Below are 21,587 nucleotides of genomic sequence, written 5' to 3' on the forward strand. Positions count from 1 at the left end.
ACATATATATATATATACACACACACACACATGACAACATGAAAGCATGTGGAGCATCTGGGGATAGCACCTTGGCATAGATCTGAGGTGAAAGGTAGTGGGGAGTGAAGCTGGAGGATGTCACATGTACTATTAGCTAGTTTATTCAATACCTGTGTTCAACCATCTTCTCCCCTGCCTTCCTCTACCAGAATCAGGGAGGTGAAATGCTAAGTGTTTCCATCCAGGCGAGGTCATATGTGAGGTAACAGGGTATTAGCTGAGAAGGGCTTTTCTCCCAGGAAGAAAATGCAAAGTCCTGCAAGGAGAAGGCTTTTTTGGCCTGTTGCTTTCTTCCCGCCTGGAATTTGGACTTGAGGCTTTAACAGAGGAGGATGAGGCCATCTGCTAAGGATGGTGCAGTGGGCAGGCCCGAGGAGCTGGGAGCCCTGGGGGCTCACTCAATAGCGGCACTGCCTGGATCACCTCCCTCTGGACGTCTTGTTTGTGAGAAATATCAGAGCCAGTCAGATTTCCCCTTGCTTGGAGCCAAATACATACTTAACTGACATAATGGTAAGCAATGCCCGATCAAAGAAGGCCTTGAATGCTCTGCAGAGGAGCTATGACATTGACATTTGGACCCTGGGAACTGTTATACAATTTAGGGGCTGAATGGACAGTTTTGCAGCAACACAAACCTTGGTTCAAATCTCCATTCAGCCAGTTACACACTGTTTAACTTGAGACATCAGTTATCCTCAGCCTTAGCCTTATCAGGCGGACATGAGATGAGGGATATTGTAGAAGAATAACTCTAACTGCACCACGTGGGATGGAAGGGAGGCAGCCCAAAGCAGAGGGCTGGGGAGGATTTGCCAGTATTCTGCCAGAATAAAATCAGTCTTAACCAAAGCTTCAGAAATCATTTCAGAACTTAAAGTGTATTCTAGTTGATGTTTTTAGCCAAAAAACATTCTGATGGTGCTGGATTTTCCAAACATTCTCTGACACTTAAAACACCTTTATGACTAAATGTCTTAGAATAGGTTCCACTAAAGTCCTTCAGAAGAGAGAAGCCTTCCCCCTCATACAAAATAAATTCCTGGGGTATCTTTTATTATCCCTAGGAATGCAGGGAAGAGTTCAGAAATAATTGATGAGCATAGCCAGGACTGAATAAACAAATTAAGATTCATTATTCCCTTCGAGCGGTGCTATCAGTGTTTTAGAATCTGTTGATAACCAGCGCTAGGAGGAAGTTTCAGTACAAGTCTATTTCCCTCATGTCTACTTCAAAGCTCTAACGAAGCTCTTCTGGGAAACCTGGGAGAGGGTTAATTAAGCCCAGGAAGGGAGTGGTATGATTTAATAGATAATAAAAAATATTTGCTCTCATATGTCTAATTATGTTTTCTTGTCAAGGATGCTTGAAAGCCCTAAGTCAGAGATGATCTACTCTGAAAAATAAAGGAAGAAATCCTCTCCAAAGCAAGTTCCTTCAGTGGGAGCATGTTTCCATCAATAATAGGCTGAGGAGGGTAATCTAAGGCTCAGGTGGAGGATAACTGATCTCTCAAATTTATAAAACCAGTAACTGGCCAAGCTGGGATTAGAATCCAGGTTTTTATGACTGTAAAACTGTACTTTAAACCTACATTATACTCCATCCACTCTCATGACCTAGGCCTCCCTGCCTCTTAACTACATGGTTTGGGGGTTATAGCTTCAAACTCAGGTCTGGCAGGGAGGCAGCCAAATGGGTGGTGATGACTTTCTTTTTTCTTTCTTTTTCAGAGACAGGGTCTTGCTCTGTCACCCAGCTTGGAGTGCAGTGGCATGATCCCAGCTCACTACAACCTCTGCCTGTCAGGCTCAAGAAATCCTCCCACATCAGCCTCTCTAGTAGCTGGGACCACAGGCACACACCGCCATGCTCAGCTAATTTTGTTTTGTTTTGTTTTGTTTTGTTTTGGTAGAGACAGAGTTTTGCCATGTTGCCCAGGCTGGTCTTGAACTTCTGGAGTCAAGTGATTCACCTGCCCTAGCCTTCCTAAGTGCTGGTATTATAAGTGCGAGCTACCTTGCCTGGCCAAATAAGTGGTGACGACTTTCTGCCTGTCCTTTAGGAGATAACTTTGAGGACCCTCCAAACCTCTAAAAGTGGCAAAGGCGACACTTTTAGGAGTGAAGAAGGGCCTTTGTAGACAACACAGACTATTCAATACTCTAGCAAGCTGCCCAGCCCCGTGCAAACCATGAAGATGGGATAAACCATTAGGCTTCATTATCTATTTAAATCAAACAATATTTAACCCAACCAGGGATATTCTAGGGCTTACTGATTCACCTATCCCAGGAACCTGATAGTTTTAGAATCTCTGGAACTGGTCTAGAAGGCTACATGTGAGATTTGACACCCTTGCTCAAGGATCACGTGCATGGGAAGAGCTGTGGAGAAACTGGAAGGCTCTGATCACAACTCTTCTCTTCCTTCTCCCACACGAAGGGCAGAGGGAAAGGCCGTCCTTCTCATGGCATGGGTTCTGAATCAGAAGAGGCTACTGCATGCAGTGCAATGAAAAGTGTGTTAGTTCTGTCTGGAGGGACTTGATCAAGATCCCTGAATTGTAACCGCTGGAGAACATGGCTCCCTTCTAACACTATGACAGCCACAGATTGCGCAGCAGAGCCCAGGGCTCCATGAATGGAGGGAAGGAGGAGGGCTGGTTCACAGTCAGCCCTTTCACTGTGTTACTTGAGCTTCTTTTCAGGGCCCACAGCACTCACCTCGGCCTGCCAGATGGGGTTCACGGTGTTGCCTATGATCTTGGATCTCCTCTCCTGTCCATGGTGAGGGAGGGCAGGGAAGATGCTGTGCTTCCCAGGCTGAATGGAAATCTTCAGATAAGGGTCTGGGTTGAAAAACATCCCTTTCTTCAACCCCATGGCTTGGAAATCTATAAAATAAAGGATACTTTAATTTAAATATGTTTTAGGGAGGTTAACAATTGGCACTTGGTAACTACACCTTTCATGAGAGGACTGTTGGCCCTTATGAACTAGATCTCTAGTGTTACTCAGGCAGGTAAATGGGCTGGGGTGAAGGAGTGAGGGTCACCCCCGGAAATGTGGGTAGCACAGAGAGACAAAGTTCAATTTTGGAAATTTGATGGGTCTGGGTGTAAAATTCCTCTGCAAGGTGAAGACATTAAAAAAATAAGGGTTGTAGTCTCACGATATATGTGGGCCTCATTGAGTAAGGTGAGAGAATTGGCAGAAATAAAGAGAGAGAAGAGGATGAAAGGAGCACAGAGCGTGGACAATGGAGGAAAGAACAAACAAGACCTGGCCTCCATGGGGCTGAGTGCAGTCAACGAGGAGAGTTCTGAGAAACCCTGCTGCCAGGGAGGGCAGGGCTTTGAAAACCGAGCTGTTCTGTTTAATTGAAGATATCTGACCATGTACAATTTCATGCTGCACAAGGAGAGACAGAAAGAGTGTGTGTGCACAAGATCATTTATGGCAATGGTTTATAGTTGGATAATTTGAAATCACATTATATTTATTAGAAACATATTTATGATGTCAAGGAATATAATTTTTTTTTTTTTTTGAGATGGAGTCGCCCAGGCTGAAGTGTAGCGGTGGGATCTTGGCTCACTGCAAACTCTGCCTCCTGGGTTCAAACATTTCTTCCTGCCTCAGCCTCTTGAGTAGCTGGGATTACAAGTGCCTACCACCATGCCTGGTGAATTTTTGTATTTTTGGTAGAGACACATTTTCACCATGTTGGCCAGGCTGGTCTTGAACTCCTGACCTCAGGTGATCCACCCACCTCGGCCTCCCAAAGTGCTGGGATTACAGGTGTGAGCCACCACGCCCAGCCAAGGAATGTAATTTTTAAAGCTTTTCTATTGTTGAAGTATTTTTCAAACAAAATTATTTACATTTATACACAAGTGTAACAAATGGAGGTAAAGATACACAGGATCAGGGATTCCCAGTCATGGTATAAGTTGTGAGGGGTTTCAATAATTTGTTACTGATGAAAAAGCACAGATGTTTTCATATGCATTGATTTAAAAGTTATTTTGAGTTGATCCGAGGTTAGTCGCTTAATAAAATTATTCCTACTCTCTGGCATGATAATATATTACTGCTCTGTGAAAGGACCATATAGTCAAAATGGCCCCCAAATGCCAAAGGAGTTGAGAAACCAAAGAAGGAGGCAGACAAATCCAGTTTGTCGGTAAAAGGAGTTTTTTTAGGGAACTCACAGACAAGCATGGTCTTGGGCTGCAGGAGACTGGTAGATCTCTGCACTGTTACTCACCAGACCCAGGGCTTATGTACCATAGGGAAGGGGTACATAAGCCACTGCTCTGTGCAAGACAATGAAAGGCAGCCCTCCAGAACAGGCAGGAATGCTGCCTGCATCACAGCCTGTTGTTTCTGCCATAACATTAAGGTTGACATGTTCTTACACTAGAGACAGTGGATAAAGTAGGAAGAGGAGGCATTCACAGGACTGGGGGTGATCAGAAGTCAACACAGTGGATTCACATCCACAGTGGAGTCACTTTCGCCCCCACAATTGCCAATGAAAGAAAGAAGGCAGGAAGTACAAGCATCACAGAAATTTGCAAAACCCAGGCCACATCTGCAGGAATATGTGTAGACAGAAGTTAACATAGCAGCCTGAGACTATAAGGTTGCTCTGTTTATAAGGTTGGCTCTTGGCTAATGTCTAGAAACTTGATTTCAAGAGGGCTCCTACCTTCCCAGAACTGGTAAGAGTGGCTCACTGTGCCTAAAGTGTTTGTGTAAATGATGTGGCTTATGGTAAACACTGCTTTCCTTCTGGGAGGCTGGAAGTTTGGTGTGGGCTAAGCAGAAGATGCATACATGACCAGCACTGCCCCCACTGTCCCCCAACACCTCACTGAGTAGAAACCCTGTCTCTTCTCTCTAAGAAGCTTCCCTGGTAGATAGCATTTCCACATGTTGTCACAGTTCATCCTGGGGGAATGAAGTATGTCTGTGTAACTCCACCGGGAGAGGCCCATTGGAAACTTGTTCCTGGCTTCCTCCAGACTTTGCCCTAAGCACCTTTACCCTTAGCTGATTTTGCTAAGTATCCTTTCACTGTAATAAGTCATACCAAGAGTATAACTAGATGCTGAGTCTCGTGAGTCCTCCTAGCAAACTGTTGAACCTAAGGGTGGTCTTGGAGACCCTGACTTATTAGAGTGTGAAAGACATATATATATATATGTGTATATATGTAACACATATACGTATATATGTGTTACATATATATATAAAATTCATCATAAAATAGTGACTACCATTGCCTCCACCACCACCTACTGTTTATTTGCTATCTACTAAATTCTGGGAACCATTCTAAGCACTTAAAATACATTTTCTGATTTAATCCTGACCACAAACTCCACAAGGTAGAGATTGCATCCTTAATACAAGGAAGAGAAAATGAAGGCTTACAGATTGTCAGGGCTGGTCGACATCAGAGATAAGATTTGAACCTGCCTCTTTGATTTCGAAGTCTGTGTTTTTGTTTGCTTGTTTGTTTTGAGACGGAGTTTCACTCTTGTAGCCCAGGCTGGAGTGCAATGGTGTAATCTTGGCTCACTGCAACCTCTGCCTCCTGTGTTCAAGCAATTCTCCTGCCTCAACCCACTGAGTAGCTGGGATTACAGGTGCTCGCCACCACCCTTGGCTAATTTTTTGTATTTTTAGTAGGAATAGCGTTTCATCATGTTGGCCATCTGGTCTTGAACTCTTGACCTCGGGTGCTCCACCTCAGACTCCCAAAGTGCTGGGATTACAGGTGTGAGCCACTGTGCCCAGCCCAAAGTCTGTGTTTTTAATCAATCTGTTATATTGTCTTTTTATAAAAATGTCAACTTTGGCATTGGTTAAATTCTCAACTATAAATGAGTCTTTTTCGATACACTTTGTTCTGTTCTATCAAACAACTTGTCCATATCTGCACCAACATGTCTTTATCAAATGTTTGATAGCTGCTAAATTAAGTCACTCTTATTGTTCTTATTTTTTTAAAAAAGAAAACACCTTTCTTTATCACTCAGCCACTTATTGTTCCAGATGAATCTTATTAAATTTTAATAACTCCTTTCAAAACACTTAGATTTTTATTAGAACTGCAATGAATTTATACATTAGCTTTGGGATAATTAGTAGCTTTAGAAAACAGAGACTTCCACTCAAGGGCACATGTTTCTTCATTTGTACAGGTCTACTTTCCTGTCCTTCAGCAAATGTTTACACTTTTCTTTATAAAGACTTATGTATTTATGTGCAGTCTGAATACTCAATGAGATAAATGTTTCATGGAATAAAAGTATTTGAAAACTGCTGCAATAAGAGGTATAATTTTAAAGGCATTGGACTGCTAGTCATTTGGGAACACTCACTATTGAACTTTGTAACTTTGAGTAAACCAATTTAACTCTTTCTGGTCTTAATGTTTTCCACTATGAGACTGTTGGGAGAAATGTCCATAAGAGCATGTAGAGTTCCAGAATTTTCCAAAAGTAAATGCTACGTTAAAGGAGAATAGTTAATTTCCTCTCATTTTTGCCTGTATTTTTTGGTTCTGGTGATAAACATATGTACATTTATTATAATACATAAAAATACAGAATAAAAAATAGGATTTTAAAGTTATTTCAAATAACTAATTGAAATAATTATTTATTTCAAGTAAGTACCCCCCCCACCAGCCCACCAGTGGCAACCTTTGCCAAACCTTATTTCCTCCTAGTATTTTTCTTTGCACAGTTGAGAACATACTGCATATTCATTATTGCACCCAAGATTTTTCTTTTGACTTGCATTATATGTGTAAGACACCAGACTATATCACCCCATTATATGTGAGAGTCCGGGAAACAACATCCCAAAATCTGTGACTTTGGTACAAGGATTATTTAGAGCTGAAGACAACTGAGAAGAAGTAGGTAAAAGAAAAGCTCTTTGCCCTCTTGCTATTTTCCCAAAAGCAGGGCATAAATTTACAAAGGTGTCCCTCTTCCGCTTTCTACCAGGGGGATCAAAGGTTGATCACCAGAGATGACTTCAGACCAGTACCAACCAGGAGACAGCACCAGATGAATCTGCATAATAAACTGTACTAAACAGCATCTATCTACTATACCATAGCCTTCCCAGAACTTGCTGCCCCTGAAGACTCAAAGTCCTTTTCCTTTGCCCTGTCACTTCACTAAAAATTGAACCGTTCTTTGTTGAAGACATTACATAAGCTGAAATTCTAAACCACATCTTTGAGATTTACTCATTTTTCCCTGGATATCTCCTATGTATACATGAGATATACATGTTAATAACTTCTGTTTGTTTTTCCCTTATTAATCTATCTTTTGTTACAGAGGGTCCTCAACCAAGAACTTAAGAAAACTAGAGGAAAAATTATTTCCCACACCAACAACATCATAAGGATGTTCCCATGCCTTTTAGAACATTTTGTATACACAATTCTTAAGGGTATACAGTATTTAATAAATTGACTCTATGGTAATTTATTTAACCAAGCCCTAATTTTGAATATTTAAGTTGTCTCCAATATATTTGTAAATAAATCTTTGCATTTCTGATTTTTTCAATCAGAAGTGCACTTCATTGAAAATTAAAGTGATAATATTTACCTAGAAAATGTATTACCTCCAGGAAGTGGCAAAAACAGGAAATATAAAAAGACTTGACAATTAAAGCATTTGCTTGAGCAATCTTGCTTTGATATGTTCATTGTACTCTTGGAGCTTTCTAAGATGACAATTCCATTATCTACTTTCTGGTTATTTCTCCTTTCAAACCCTAAAAAGAAAATCAGTCTTTTTATATTGCAATGTCTCCAATTCTCAAGTTTTCTTGGATTTTATCTCCATATGCTGGAGTACATGCTCACATATTATTTTGAAGTGAGGTGTAAGGATGGAGTCTTTGAGCCCTTATAAACTTGAGGGTGTTCCTCTTGCCTTCCCACATAAATGAAAATCTGGTGGACAGAGAAATCTTGGGTAAAAAAATTCTCCCCTTAGAACTTATGAAATGGGAGAGTTCCCTGACAGCCCTGCCACAGGACATGCAACAGGGGTGTGGCTCCTATGCTCAAACCCCTTACGGGAGAGGGAGCATGCAGACAGGCAGGTGCAGGAGCTGGGGTGAGTGCTTTTGGGCTCCGGCCCTGAGGCAGCATCTAGGGGAGGGTGTCTGTGACTCCTGAAGCCCCAGTGGGTACATTACAGTGCTCCTTTAGCTCTGCCGTCTGCGGGTGGCTTAAGTGTTAACCAACTCATTGCCCTCTTGGTATCTGGATCCTTATCTGGCGTCCAGGAAGAATCAGATCACCCACCGACTCAAAGGATGGTGAATGCAGGGGTTTTAGTGATTGGTGGAGGCAGCTCTCAGCAGGATGAATGGGGAGCTGGAGAAAGGATGGAGTGGGAAGATGATCTTCCCCTGGAGTTTGGCTGTCCCTCAGCAGATCTCCTCTTTGACCTTCCCCAGCTGAACTCCTCTCAACATTCGGATGCTCCTTCTCTTATCTCCTTCTCTGCCGTGCCACTCTTCTGTTGCTCTGCTCTTCTGTTCATCTGCTTGTGGAGCCTGGGATATGGGGCTTATATGGGTACAAGAAAGAGGGGCATGGCGGGCCAAAAGGCGTGAAAACATGAATGCCTGTTCCCATTTAGGGCCGTGGGTTTCCAGGATTGAGGGTGGGGCCTTTGCTGGGGAACTGCCCTCTTCTATCCTGTATTTCCCTGTCTCCTGTCGCTATCACTTGGTAGGCTTTGCTTCTTTATTTTGGCATCTCAGAAGGCAAGTCTGAGACTAGCATGAGGATTGTTCTTTTGTACGTATCATGCATTTTCAGCCCAGATGTCTACCATGGCTGTATTTGAAAAAAAAAAAAAAAATCGTTTTAAATGAGATTTGTCTAGGTGTTGGTCTCTTCATATGCATTTCTTTTTCTGAGCACCTGATGGTCTTCTTTAATTTAAATACTCAAAATTATCTTCAACGTACGCAAGTTTTCTTCTATTGCTGTTTCTGTTCAGCTTGTTCTGATTTCTTCATCAAAAACATTGATTATGTGTTGGCGCTGTATGTGCCATTCATCTTTTTTCCCTCATCCGTTTTGGGCTTTGCCCTTCATTGATGCCTTCTGGGAGAGACTCTCAAGAGACTGTCATATCACTGATTCCCTTTCTGTAGTGGTGATTGTGCTCTGTACTGCTTTTGAAGGCTTTTAATTCTGTGATTGTACTTTTTAGAGTTTATTTTAAATCTCTTATTGACTGTGGTAGACCCCACAAAGATGTTCACATCCTAATCATTGGAGCCTATGAATATGTTACCTTACATGGTAAAAGGGACTCTGCAGAGTGATTAAGTTAAGGATCTTGCAGTAGAGAGATTTATCTTGGACTGTCCAGGCGGGTGCAATGTAATCACAGAGTCCTTGTCAGATGGAGGCAGGAAGAGCAAAGTGAGGAGACAGCAACATGATGAGAGAAGCAGAGATTGGAGCAATGTAGCCATGAGCCAAAGAATGCTGGCAGCCCCTAGAAGCCGAAAGAGGCAAGGGATGGATTTGCACCAGAGCTCCCAGAAGGAAGCAGCCTGGCTGACAGCTTGATTTTAGTCCCTTAACATTCATTCTGGACTTCTGACCTGCAGAACAGTAAGAGTACATTTGTGTTGTTTAAGCCACTAAACTGGTGGCAATTTGTTATAGCAGCAAGAGAAAGCAAATACACTTGACTTTCTAAGTCTCTATTTTTGCAAGCTTTAAAAAACTCCCTTATCATCTTTTCTCATCTTTGATCTCTTAGTTAATATGCTCTGTACTTCCCTCTATTTTGTTGAGGGTACAAGCAGATAAGTGATAAATATTTTACTTTCCTTTAGTAGGTATCTGTCAATAGAACAGTTTTTCTCTTGAGTATTATAGTCTTCAACTTTTTAATAGGGTAGAGTATTTTCTCCACACATTGTTCAAGTAAAAATTTCTATTATTTACCTATGAGCATGTCATGTAGTCCTGGCATTTGCCCATCTTTAGTGAGTTTGGTTGTCCAACTGGTTGTTGCTGGAATCCTTAGCTCTGCTCTTATACTCAGAGCTGACCAGCATGGAGCAAATTTTTGATATTTTGTGGGCTTTGCTGATCTTTCTGTTTTGTCTTTTTTTTTTGAGGCATGGAATTTATTTTTATTTTATTTTAGTCTTTTGAAGCAGGGTCTTGCTCTGTCACCCAGCCTGGAGTACAGTGGCACAATTAGAGCTCACTGTAGCCTCTAACCCCTGTGCTCAAGTGATCCTCCTGCCCCAGCCTCCTGAGTAGCTGTGACTATAGGTACATGCCACCATGGCTGGCTTGTTTTACTTTTTGTAGAGATGGGCTCTTGTTATATTATGCAGGTGATCTCAAACTACTGGGCTCAAGCAATCCTTCTGCCTTGGCCTCCCAAAGTGCTGGGATTCTAGGTATGAACCACCATGCCTGGCTGCATGGAATTTATTTTCATAGTTTCAGCAGTATTTGCTTTTTGTCCTAGGCAGACATAGTGAATGCAACATACATATACATAGCCAACTACTAAGCATTATATGTCCATTCCAAGCTTGCTCTGCCAGTTACTAACTTTATATCCCTAGTCACTTTCCTTTGCCGGGAATTGTTGTTTTGGAATAAATGTAGGAAAAGTGATGTGTTTGGGGACTGCAGGAGATGAACCAACCCTGATCACCTTATAAAGTAGCTTTGCGAACCAAGTTGGGGTGGTCGTGGCGGGGCTTCCTCCTCTGGTAGGTCTGTGAGCCCATGTTCTCATGGCAGAGGCAAAGCAGAGATGAAGGAATAGAGACTGTCCCCTCCACAGCCCTGCCCTGCTCACTGTGCATGGCATTCCTCTCGGGCTTCACCACTTGGACTTCACTGGAGCTTTGGTTAGTGATAATTCCTCTTGGTTTCTGGCACATAGTTGTGTAGCATTCCTGGTTTTTACTGTTTTTGAAGGTTGGTACTAATAATTGTTATTTCTTAAGCATTTCAATAGGAGTTGCTAGCTTTTGTCTTAGAAGCACAAAATCAGTGAGCTGAAACCACCATAGCAAAATTATAACTGAGACAGTGAAAGAAATCTGACCTAACCAACTCCATCTTGTGTCTAACCTATAAGCTATCTTTGTTCATTCCTGGGCACAAGCCCAATTAACTTTGGGAGGAACTTAGTTTATGGTTTACCTTTGAAACAAAGACAATAGCAGGCCTTTCCTGAAACAAACCCCCTTCTTGCCTGGAGACTAGAGTGCATTTGTAGGACTAATAAATTAGTCAAAAGATTATAAATTATGATTTAGGAGTCATGCAGCTGGAGGCTACAAGATTCTGACTACTCCCAAATTGCTCCTGGAGGTAATGTCACTATTGTAAAACCCTTTAAGATTAGTGCTTGAGATATTTTGCAGACCCTGTATTTGATGGATCAGCTGGCACCACCCAGGTGGCTAAACTGGCTCATCTGATCTTGTGGCCCCCACCCAGGAACTGACTTAGCACAGGAGGACAGCTTCAACTCCTTAGGATTTCATCTTCAACCCAACCCATCGGCACTCCTGACTCACTGGCCCCTACTCACCAAACTATCCTTAAAAGTTCTGATGCCTGAATTCTCAGGGAGACTGATTTGAGTGATACTAAAACTCTGGTCTCCTGCACAGTCGGTTCTGTGTGAATTACTCTTTCTCTATTGCAGTTCCCCTCTCTTGATAAATCGGCTCTGTCTAGGCAGTGGGCAAGGTGAACGCATTGGGTGGTTACAAGTTTTTTCTTCTTTTTTTTTTTCTTCAGCCTAGCTATACACATGCTAACACTGTCAATGGATCAAAACATATTTGCTTTACTGGGCTCACTTAGACTTGAAAAGCCCAGTTAACAGTGTAGCTCCCAAGGAGGCACAAGCACTTCATGTCTGTGACCCCTGACATTCAAGGCCTGCAACATCTGTTGATTTGACAAGCTAAGGTAGTAGTTTTCCAACTGTTGCTCAACAGAATCCTCAGGCTTTATGCCGCTGTGTCCCCTTAAAGACTGTTTAGGGTAGGATTGAGTGTGTGAAGCCCTGAGCTTTGTATATATCATGTTAGCCAGAACAGCTCAGTTTTTCTTTTAAACATTTATTTATTTATTTATTTATTTATTTATTTATTTATTTATTTTTGAGATGGAGTCTCACTCGGTTGCTCAGGCTGGAGTACAGTGGTGCAATCTCAGCTCACTGCAACCTCCACTTCCCACGTTCAAGTGTTTCTCCTGCCTCAGCCTCCCAAGTAGCTGGGACTACAGGAGCCCGCCACCACGCCTGGCTAAGTTTTGTATTTTTCGCAGAGATGAGGTTTTGCCAAGTTGGCCAGGCTGGTCTCAAACTTCTGACCTCAGGTGATCTGCTCACCTTGGCCTCCCAAAGTGCTGAGATTACCATGCCCACCATGCCCAGCCCTGAACTTTTCATTTTTAAATAATTCTGGGTTTACAGAAGAGTTCCAAAGATAATACAAAGATTTCCCACATACCCTTTGCCCAGTTTGTCCCATAATTAACATATGATGGTGTCAGGCACCTGAGCCCAAGCTAAGCCATCATATCCCCTGTGACCTGCAGGTATACATCCAGATGGCCTGAAGCAACTGAAGAACCACAAAAGATGACATTCCACCATTGTGATCTGTTCCTGCCCCACCCTAGCTGATCAACTGACCTTATGACAATACTCCCTCCCCTTCCTTGCAATAATGTACTTTGTGATACTCCTCCGCCCTTAAGAAGGTACTTTGCAGGCCGGGCGCGGAAGCTCGTGCCTGTAATCCCAGCACTTTGGGTTGCTGAGGCGGGCAGATCACGAGGTCAGGAGATCAAGAGCATCCTGGCTAACACCGCGAAAACCCGTCTCTACTAAAAATACAAAAAATTTTAGCCGGGCATGGTGGCGGGCACCTGTAGTCCCAGCTACTCACGAGGCTGAGGCAGGAGAACGGCGTGAACCCCGGAGGCGGAGCTTGCAATGAGCCGAGATCGGGCCACTGCACTCCAGCCTGGGCGAGAGAGCTAGAATTTGTCTCAAAAAAAAAAATGAGAATGTACTTTGTGAGATCCACCCCCTGCCCACAAAATATTGCTCCTAACTCCACCACCTATCCCAAACCTATAAGAACTAATGATAATCCCACCACCCTTTGCTGACTCTCTTTTAGGACTCAGCCCACCTGCACCCAGGTGAAATAAACAGCCTTGTTGCTCACACAAAGCCTGTTGGTGGACTCTCTTCATACAGACACGCATGACAGACAGAACCATGGTACCTTCATGAAAACTAAAACGTTAACTTACTCTTAAATATTAAATGAAAATATTATTAGTTAACAGACTTAATTGGATTCCACTGATTTTTTTCCCATGAATGTGCATTTTTGAGCGGCTCAGTTATCTGTTTTGCTGGTTGTGCCGCATGTGAGGTTTTGTTTAGACAAAGAGTTGAATAGCTGCGTCTCTTCCCAGGTTTTCCTTACCTCCCCTCATATATGCTCAACTACTGCTGTGTGGCCCTGGGGGAAAGGTAGAACTGCAGCCTCTCTTCCCATCATCTCAACATGCTTTCACATCTATTACTTCCTAAGCTCTCTGTTATCCTTATGTGGTCAAGGGAAATTGAACAGATTTAAAAAACATTTTTGCTTTACAGATTGAGAAATTGAGGCACAGAGAGGTTGACTGACTTGTAGGTAAGAGTGAAATGGAAGCGAGTGTCCTCATTCTTATTCTCTCCACAAAGTCTCTAGGTGAGCAAAACATACCTGAGAGAGAGAAGCTGATCAGCCTCCGACTTCCTTGTCCTTGGACAGTCTCATCAGCGCCGATGCTTTTAAAAATCTGGAAAATGGGAGACAAGCAAAACAAGCACTGAAATGGATATTCACACTTCAACACAAGCATGCTTATTCACAGTTATTTTACCAGCCACAGGCAACGAAGACAGTGATTTCACTGGGTAACTATTGATTAAAACAAGCTTCTAGGAAGCTAATATTTTTCCCAGTAGTAGAGGAACTGCTAGTGGGGGTGATGGGTACTTTTCAGGAAAATGCAAATCAACAAACATAATTACTGTAATAGAAAAGACCCTTTGTAACTACTTATGCAAACAATGTCTTTTCACATTCAAATTTGCAAAAAGTATTTATTAAAGCAGGGCCTAAGGCACTAGAATGATAGGTCAGTAGATGTTTACTATTGTAATTATAATGTATTTCCATTTAGCAAAGTAGAGTGTTGAACTGCTGCATCTCCACTTATTATTATTTAGGGATTTCCAGGAAACTGCTGGGGAGGAGCCTGAACGTGGCATTAAGCAGCTCTTCTGAGCTCTCTCTTAATTAATCAGTTGCCTTCCTGGGAAATTTCAGAACACAATTGCTATATGGATTATCTGGAGTCTAGTAGGTATTTGAAAACAATGTCGCTAAAATGTTTTGTTTTTCATCATTGCTCAATATTTAGTAATAGGTTAATCAAAATAGCTAGAGTTTTTGCTCCCATTCTCTTCTAGGAAGGTTTTATTCAGAAATGATTTTGGGTATTTAAAGGTACTTCCTATTTACCTTTGCATGTGTTGTATGTTTGCAGAAAATAATTTTAAAACTCTGGGTATTAAGCAAATCCACAGTGTCCATTTTTTAGAAGATAATCTGTACTAGGAAGAGAAAAATGAAAATATCCGTAATCTCTTGTTCAGAGTCTCATTATTTGTAGGTTGTGTGGGTTCAGTCTTTTTCTTTCTTCTCTTAGTATTCTTGATGCTGTATAGGTTGTGATTGGATATTCACATCAACCTGCCTGATATAAGACCAGGAGCAATGACTGGGCATCACAGGGCTCACACTTCAGCCAAGTGGAGTACAAAGGGATTATTATTCATCTTTTCACACTGAAGCAGGTTCCCCTGGTGAGCCTGTGAGCTTGGCTGCAGCTTGTGGACAAATCTTGGTATGATTGCCCTGAGGCACAGCTGTGATGTTCATCTCAGGGATCCTGGGCTGTTCAGCAGAGGGAGCCAACCAACGGAGGGACATATGGAATGGAGCTCTGAACCAGGCCAGATAAGAGACTGTCAAACTCTTTGACACATGTCTGTCCCTTAGAGTCTCATTTGGTAAGAATCAGAGTAAAACATGGCCAGGATTGGTGAGTCAAAACTCTCATAGGTCCTGAGATGTTATGAAAACTTGAAACTTACATTTGTCTTAAAGCTGCCCTTGCAAAATTATGACTGAGATGTGAAAGAGATCTAACGTAACTGATTCCATCTTGCTTCCAACCTCCAAGCTGTCCTTGTTCATTCCTGGGCATAGGCTGAACTAACTTTAAGAGAAACGTAGTTTATAGTTTAAACAAAGATGGTAACAGCCCTTTCCCAAAGCAGAGCTCCTTCTTGCCAGGAGACTAGATTGCCTTTGTAGGACTAACATTAGCTACAAGATTAGAAATTATGGTTTAGGAGTCATGCAGCTGGAGGCTACAAGATTCTAGTCCTCCCTAAACTGCTCCTGAGATCAGCGTTTGAGATATTTCACAGACCCTGCACTGGATGGATCAGTTGGCACCACCAAGATCAATAAACTAGCTTGTCTGATCTTGTGGCCCCCACCCAGGAACTGACTCACTGCAAGAAAACAGCTCCGACTCCCTGCGAGTTCATCTCTGACCAATCAGCACTCCTGGCTCACTAGCTTCCACCTCCCCACCCCCTACCCTACCCCGTCCCACCAAGTTATCCTTAAAAACTCTGTTTCCTGAATGCTCAGGGAGATGGATTTGAGTAATAATAAAACTCTGGTCTCCCACACAGTTGGCTCTGCATGAATTACTCTTTCTCTATTGCAATTCCCCTGTCTTGATGAATTGGCTTTGCCTAGGCAGTGGGCAAGGTGCATCCTTTGGGCAGTTACAGTCTCACTGGAATTCCTTCCTCAGGAAACTGATTCTCAGGTGAGAGACTGAAACTCACCAGATGCCCAGATCTAGACCAATGGAGGCCTGACCACTTATTTGTCTACCTTAGTTCCTTAGACTCCTCGTTTGTTCCTGTTTTACATTCCTTCCCTGATATATAAACCCCAATTTTAGTTGGTCAAGGAGATGGATTTGAAACTTAACTCCTATTCTCCCAGTTAACATCACCCAAATAAAAAGCCTTCTTTCCTGGCAATACTCATTGTCTCAGTGATTGGCTTTCTATGCATGGAGCAATGGGACCTAGAACAAACCCCTGGCATTTTGACAACAATTAGCTTTCTTCACATCAGAGGGCCCTCTCCTTCCTCCTTTCTGTTTGTTATTCCCATCGATGGCTGACATTAAGAAATGGAAATCAGCCATCAGTTCAGAGACCACATCCTTAGGCTAGACCTGAAGCATGCTCTTCTTAACTCTGAAGGTAGCCAGTCCTCATGGCATAATCAGGGCTTCCAAATTCCTTAATGTTGTGGACTTTTCTTCTCTTGCAAGCCTGTGCCTGGACATGGCCGTGGGAGACCTCTGTGCATGCTGACCACCCCTCCTCACAGTGCTATACTGCACCACCAGGACAATTAACAATCAATGGCTAAAGCCTCTGGTTCCTAATTCTAATTTTAAAATGTCTCTTGTCTCTTTCTAAGAATATAAGTTCTTTGGGGGAACAATAGAAACTATCATTTTAATAATTATAGTTTATAGAATTATAAGTCTAGAGTATGTGCATTCCAATGTATTTTTTAAAAAGGTGTAGGATTAAACTGCATATTTCATGCTAAGCTGAAATAAGCTGAAACATGCAGTGATAACAAAGGATGGTACATTTATTCCTTTGTTTTTAAAGCATACATATTTTGGTTCTTTATATTTAAATATTCCTCTGCTGGCATTCAGAGTATTTACAAAGAAGCCTCTTCATCTTTATTGCATCAAAAACAGGTCTGTAGATGAAAAAAAAAAAGAAAAGAAGAAGAAGAAGAAAAGGTATATTTTCCAAAAGCTACTAAGCTCAGTGGGGAGACACATCACTTAAGCCTCCATAAAATTCTACCTAAATTCTTGAATTTTTACTAACATCATTTACAAAGTCATCTAAGCACCACACTGATAACACAAAAATGGAGGGAATGGTAGCCATAATAAACATTTTCCAGGAAGTAAAAATGTTTGCCCAGTCTTAGGGAGTTTGACATCCTGTCTTCTTGCTTGAGATGCGTTGCACAAGCATGTTTGACGTTGAGAAATGTGCTGTACTCACAGACAGACTCTTTACAGTTTATTGACTGTGAAAATGACGTGAAGATTCAGCCCAAATAGTTTCACCCTGGAGCAACCTGAGGCTGCAGACCTGTCAGGGAGATGGCTTGTCTTCTCAGGGCTGACAAGATCCCTTTGCTCTGTGGCTTGTCTGATGCCTGACTGCCATTCCAACTGCTTGGTGCTGGGTCCTGCTGCCCCTCTCTCTCTGACGAAGCTCTGGCAGTTTCACTGTGTATGTCTTGCACCCAAATGTTTCCACAACAGAGCCTACTTGGCAAATGGTTTAACAGATTCCAAACTGAATCTGTTGTGGGGTGTAGAAGATTCTGCAGGGTATTGAGAAGCTCTTGGAGTTAAATAAGGGCTTTGTTAATGCAGATGTCTTTCTCTCCTACTCTCATTCTCCTTTTCTCTTTACAATTGCCTTTTAAAAAGTTGTAAATATAAATTCACACCACTGTTGCACACCCCTAAAACTGCAGTTCAGTAAAAGAGTGTGAAGATCAGCTCTTTTCACCCTGGCAGGGGATCTTCTGTTTCAGCAGTCCGGAAACTATAGCTCAGTTGACAGGGCTCCCTCGGCCTTTACTCTCCAGCATGTTATTCAGATTTTACCCTTTCTTTGCACAGTATCACTGCATGAAAGATGAGGTAGTTTGCTAAAAATACACAGCAGCATCTAATCACACAGTCATATACGTGTGTTGACCTATATCCCAGGTCTTCCAGCCTCCCAGGACATCAGGGCTTCTCAGACAGGCCCCTTCTGTTCCCAGAGGTAAGCAGCTATGCCCAGGGGCAAGGGTGCCTGCCTGGGAACATCATTTTACCCAAAATTTTGGGTAAAATCTTTTTATTTTAAGAACAAATATGAAGAAATGCCAAATGACCGAATGCCAAATGAGCATGCATTTGGAAGGTAAAGCAAGAGATTTCAAAGAACTTTCTAAGCTGCCTCCTGGAATGGCGCAGACCTGGGTTTATTTCCTTTGGGTGAAAGCTGGAACTGCTCCCCTTAGTGCACATGGCATTTCCAATAGGAGTGTGGCCATGTTATGCTCAATTCTGATATGATAACTCCATTTACATACCCACAATTATTCTCAAGTAATTACAGAATTATTTCCCCTAAACATGCTGACAAGGTTTGTTTTAGTTATAGAACAATTGCATTGACAATGAGGCAGAGATTGAAATTCATTATGTCACTGAGTCTTACTCATCTGGCCCAGAAAACTTTGATTTGCCTGTAAATGAATAGTACAGGGCTCCATAATTATAATGGAACCTAAAACCGAGGTGCAAATGTCATTACTTTATCAATAATATGTAAGCTGCGGTGTATTGGCAGTCGAAAGTAGGGAATTATGAGTTCTACTTTGCGTCAGAGATCCAGGGATTCCTCTAAAGTTCAGTATCTTTTACCTCCAAGACGAAGTCTATTAAATAATCGGATAGGCCTCAAAGCCACCTTAAAAGAGCAAGAATCAAAAACTAAAAAGCAAACCAACCAAAGGCCCAAGTTCCATTTCCACCTCCAAATCGCTGAGATGTTCAAACAAGTAAATGGTAGATAAGTAAACACACCTTACCCTCGTTTACAGAGCACTGCTGAGTGCATTTCCCTCATTAGACCCTCATTGCATGTGTGTCATTCTAACTGCTTGCTGTTGGAGGCAGCACATTTCAAGATCTCCAACAGAAAGACCTGTAAACTGAAAGGTAAAGCCAACTTAGGGGCCTAAACAAAAGAAACATAAGCCAACTGAATCCCAAGGCAATCTCCCCAATCTTGGGGACACTTTAGATGAAAGACTTAGAAGAGGGCCCATCAAAGGGGGTGGGGAAAGCAACACAGGTGAGTGGCAATTATGTGCCAAGCACAGAGCCAGTTCTTCCATATGCACTATTTTAACTGCTTAAGAATTAGGTATCATTCACTCCCACTCCCACTTACAAATGTGAAAGCTGAGCTAAGAACAATTCAATGACTTTGTTCCCGGACCAAACTGAGGGTCAGGCTGCTATTTCTCGTGGCCCAATAACAAGATACAGATGAACTGGGGAGGAAGAGAGTTTTTATTTCTGTAACCAGTTACAGGGAGAAGATCTGGAAATTATCACCAGACCAACTCAAAATTACAAAGTTTTCCAGAACTTACATACCTTCTAAGCTATATGTCTACGTGTAAGTGTGCATTCATCTAAAGACGTAAGTGATTAACTTCTTTTAATCTATAACTAAGGTCTGAGTCCTGAAGACCTTCTTCTAGAGCCTCAGTAAGTTTATTTAATCTAAATGGGTCTAGGTGCTAGGGTGATTACCCTTATCTTGTCTCCTGCCAAATTATAAAGGTTTGGGGAGTTCCTTTAGACCCCAATAAACTTGATTGTGGAGGCCTGGGGAGTTTTTTCAGACCCCCAATAAAACTTGTTTAATTCTAAAAGGGTCCTGTTATCTTGTCATGCTTCAAGGCCCAGGAAAAGCCTAGGCAAAACTCTTGGTGGGCTCTTTGTTACATTCCAGCCATTGTATAAGGGCACTGACTCAATCAGCTTTTAATGTTTAACTTAGCTCCTCAGTCAGTGCTGGGACAGTTGTAATGGAGACCTGTGTTAGTGAGACCTGGCCTGCCACAACTTCACAAAATTCACTTGAGATGAATCAATGGTCTGAAAGACTTAAAACAAGAGTTTCAGAACTCACCAGCCCCATTCCATAGAGTCTATTAACCCCCTGGTGCCATTTCCTCAGATCTAGCCTGTCTGCTTGCATCTCTTTTGCTCATATTTTGTTCATATTCTGCTTCCACAACTCTGCTGGTTTTAAAGAGTTGCTTGCTGTGCTGCCCAGGCTGGATGCAGTAGCACCATCATAGCTCACTGCAGCTTTGACTTTCTAGGCTCAAGTGGTCCTCCCACCTCACACTCCTGGGTAGCTGGGACTGCAGGTGTGCACCACCATGCCTGGCAAATTAAAAAAAAATTTTTGTAGGGACAGGGTCTCACTATGTTGCCCAGGCTGGTCTGGAATTTCTGGGTTCCAGTGATCCTCTTGCTTTGGCCTCCTGTGTGTTGGGATTCCAGGCGTGAGCCACCATGCGTGGCCTCCCTTTGCTTTCTGACGCCATCATCACCAAGCCAGCTTCCAGAGTCTGCACAGCTCTTGCTTTCTTTACCACCTTGAAGACAAGGCACAGGCTCCCCAATTTCAGGGCTCTTATGCTAATCACTATGGGGAAAAAGAGAGGGGTTGGAAAAATGAGGCATTTATCCTATAGCTTTCATGGTGCGAATTAGAAATGATTTAATTAGGAATGATTTTCTTTACTCTGCTTTTGACCGCACAGGCCTGCAAGATTTTAGCACCAGGAGTACGTCTCCTTCAGGCAAAGATCTGCTGCTTTTAGCTTACTAAAAGTAATGAGGGGGCCAGGTGGGTTGCTCACACCTGTAATCTCAGCACTTTGGGAGGCCAAAGTGGAAGGGTCACTTGAGGCCAGGAGTTCAAAATCAGCCTGAGCAACGTTGTGAGACTCTATCTACAAAAATTTAGCCGGGCGTACTGGTGCACACCTATAGTCCCAGCTACTTGGGAGGCTGAGGTAGGAGGATCCCTTAAGCCCAGGAGTTCAAGGCTGCAATCAGCCGTGATCACACCACTGTACTCCAGCCTGGGTGACAAAATGAGATCCTGTCTCTTTAAAACAACAACAACAACAACAACAACGTGATGACAATGTGTAAGAAGCACTGCGCAAATGAAAATGCTAGCTGAGATTAATCCAATAGTAGATTTTCCCTGATGATTTTTAGGCTATAAAGTGGTTCTTCTCTAACATAGCTTCTTGTGTAGTGCAGACTGTTCTAAAAGTGAGGACATAGATTGTTCTGAGTCCTAAAAAATAATTGAGTGGCATCTGCTGTAGTGCAGAGGTTCTCCAACTTTAGCATGAATCAGAATCACCTACAGGGCTTGATAAAACACACATTGCTGGGCCCACCCCCAGAAGGACTGATTTTGTAAGTCTGGAGAGGGCTCCAGCAGTATGAATCACTAACAAGTTCCCAGGTGACGCTGACGCTGGCAGTGGAGGGACCACACTAGGTCTACCTCTCTTAAATGGTAATGGAAAGATTAAAGATGTCTCTAACTAAACCTCACCTACCCTCAAAACTGTCTTTCCCTGACTTTGAGCATGAGAAT

The 21,587-nt window shown here is 42.5% G+C and overlaps 1 protein-coding gene across 4 annotated transcripts in view; it reads right to left on the minus strand.

Annotated features, from left to right (window-relative positions):
• Positions 1-21,587, minus strand: part of HECW1 (HECT, C2 and WW domain containing E3 ubiquitin protein ligase 1) — a 469,289-nt gene that overhangs the window by 163,942 nt on the left and 283,760 nt on the right. For all 4 annotated transcript variants that reach the window (XM_011958796.1, XM_011958795.1, XM_011958794.1 and 1 more), the window contains 2 exons: positions 13,903-13,978; positions 2,770-2,939 (listed from right to left, as the gene is read on the minus strand). In XM_011958796.1, the coding sequence (XP_011814186.1) occupies positions 2,770-2,939; positions 13,903-13,978 (246 nt within the window). The remainder of the gene's footprint in view (positions 1-2,769; positions 2,940-13,902; positions 13,979-21,587) is intronic.

The sequence above is a fragment of the Colobus angolensis genome, unplaced genomic scaffold, assembly GCF_000951035.1.
Source record: "Colobus angolensis palliatus isolate OR3802 unplaced genomic scaffold, Cang.pa_1.0 Scaffold475, whole genome shotgun sequence".
NCBI lineage: Eukaryota > Metazoa > Chordata > Mammalia > Primates > Cercopithecidae > Colobus > Colobus angolensis.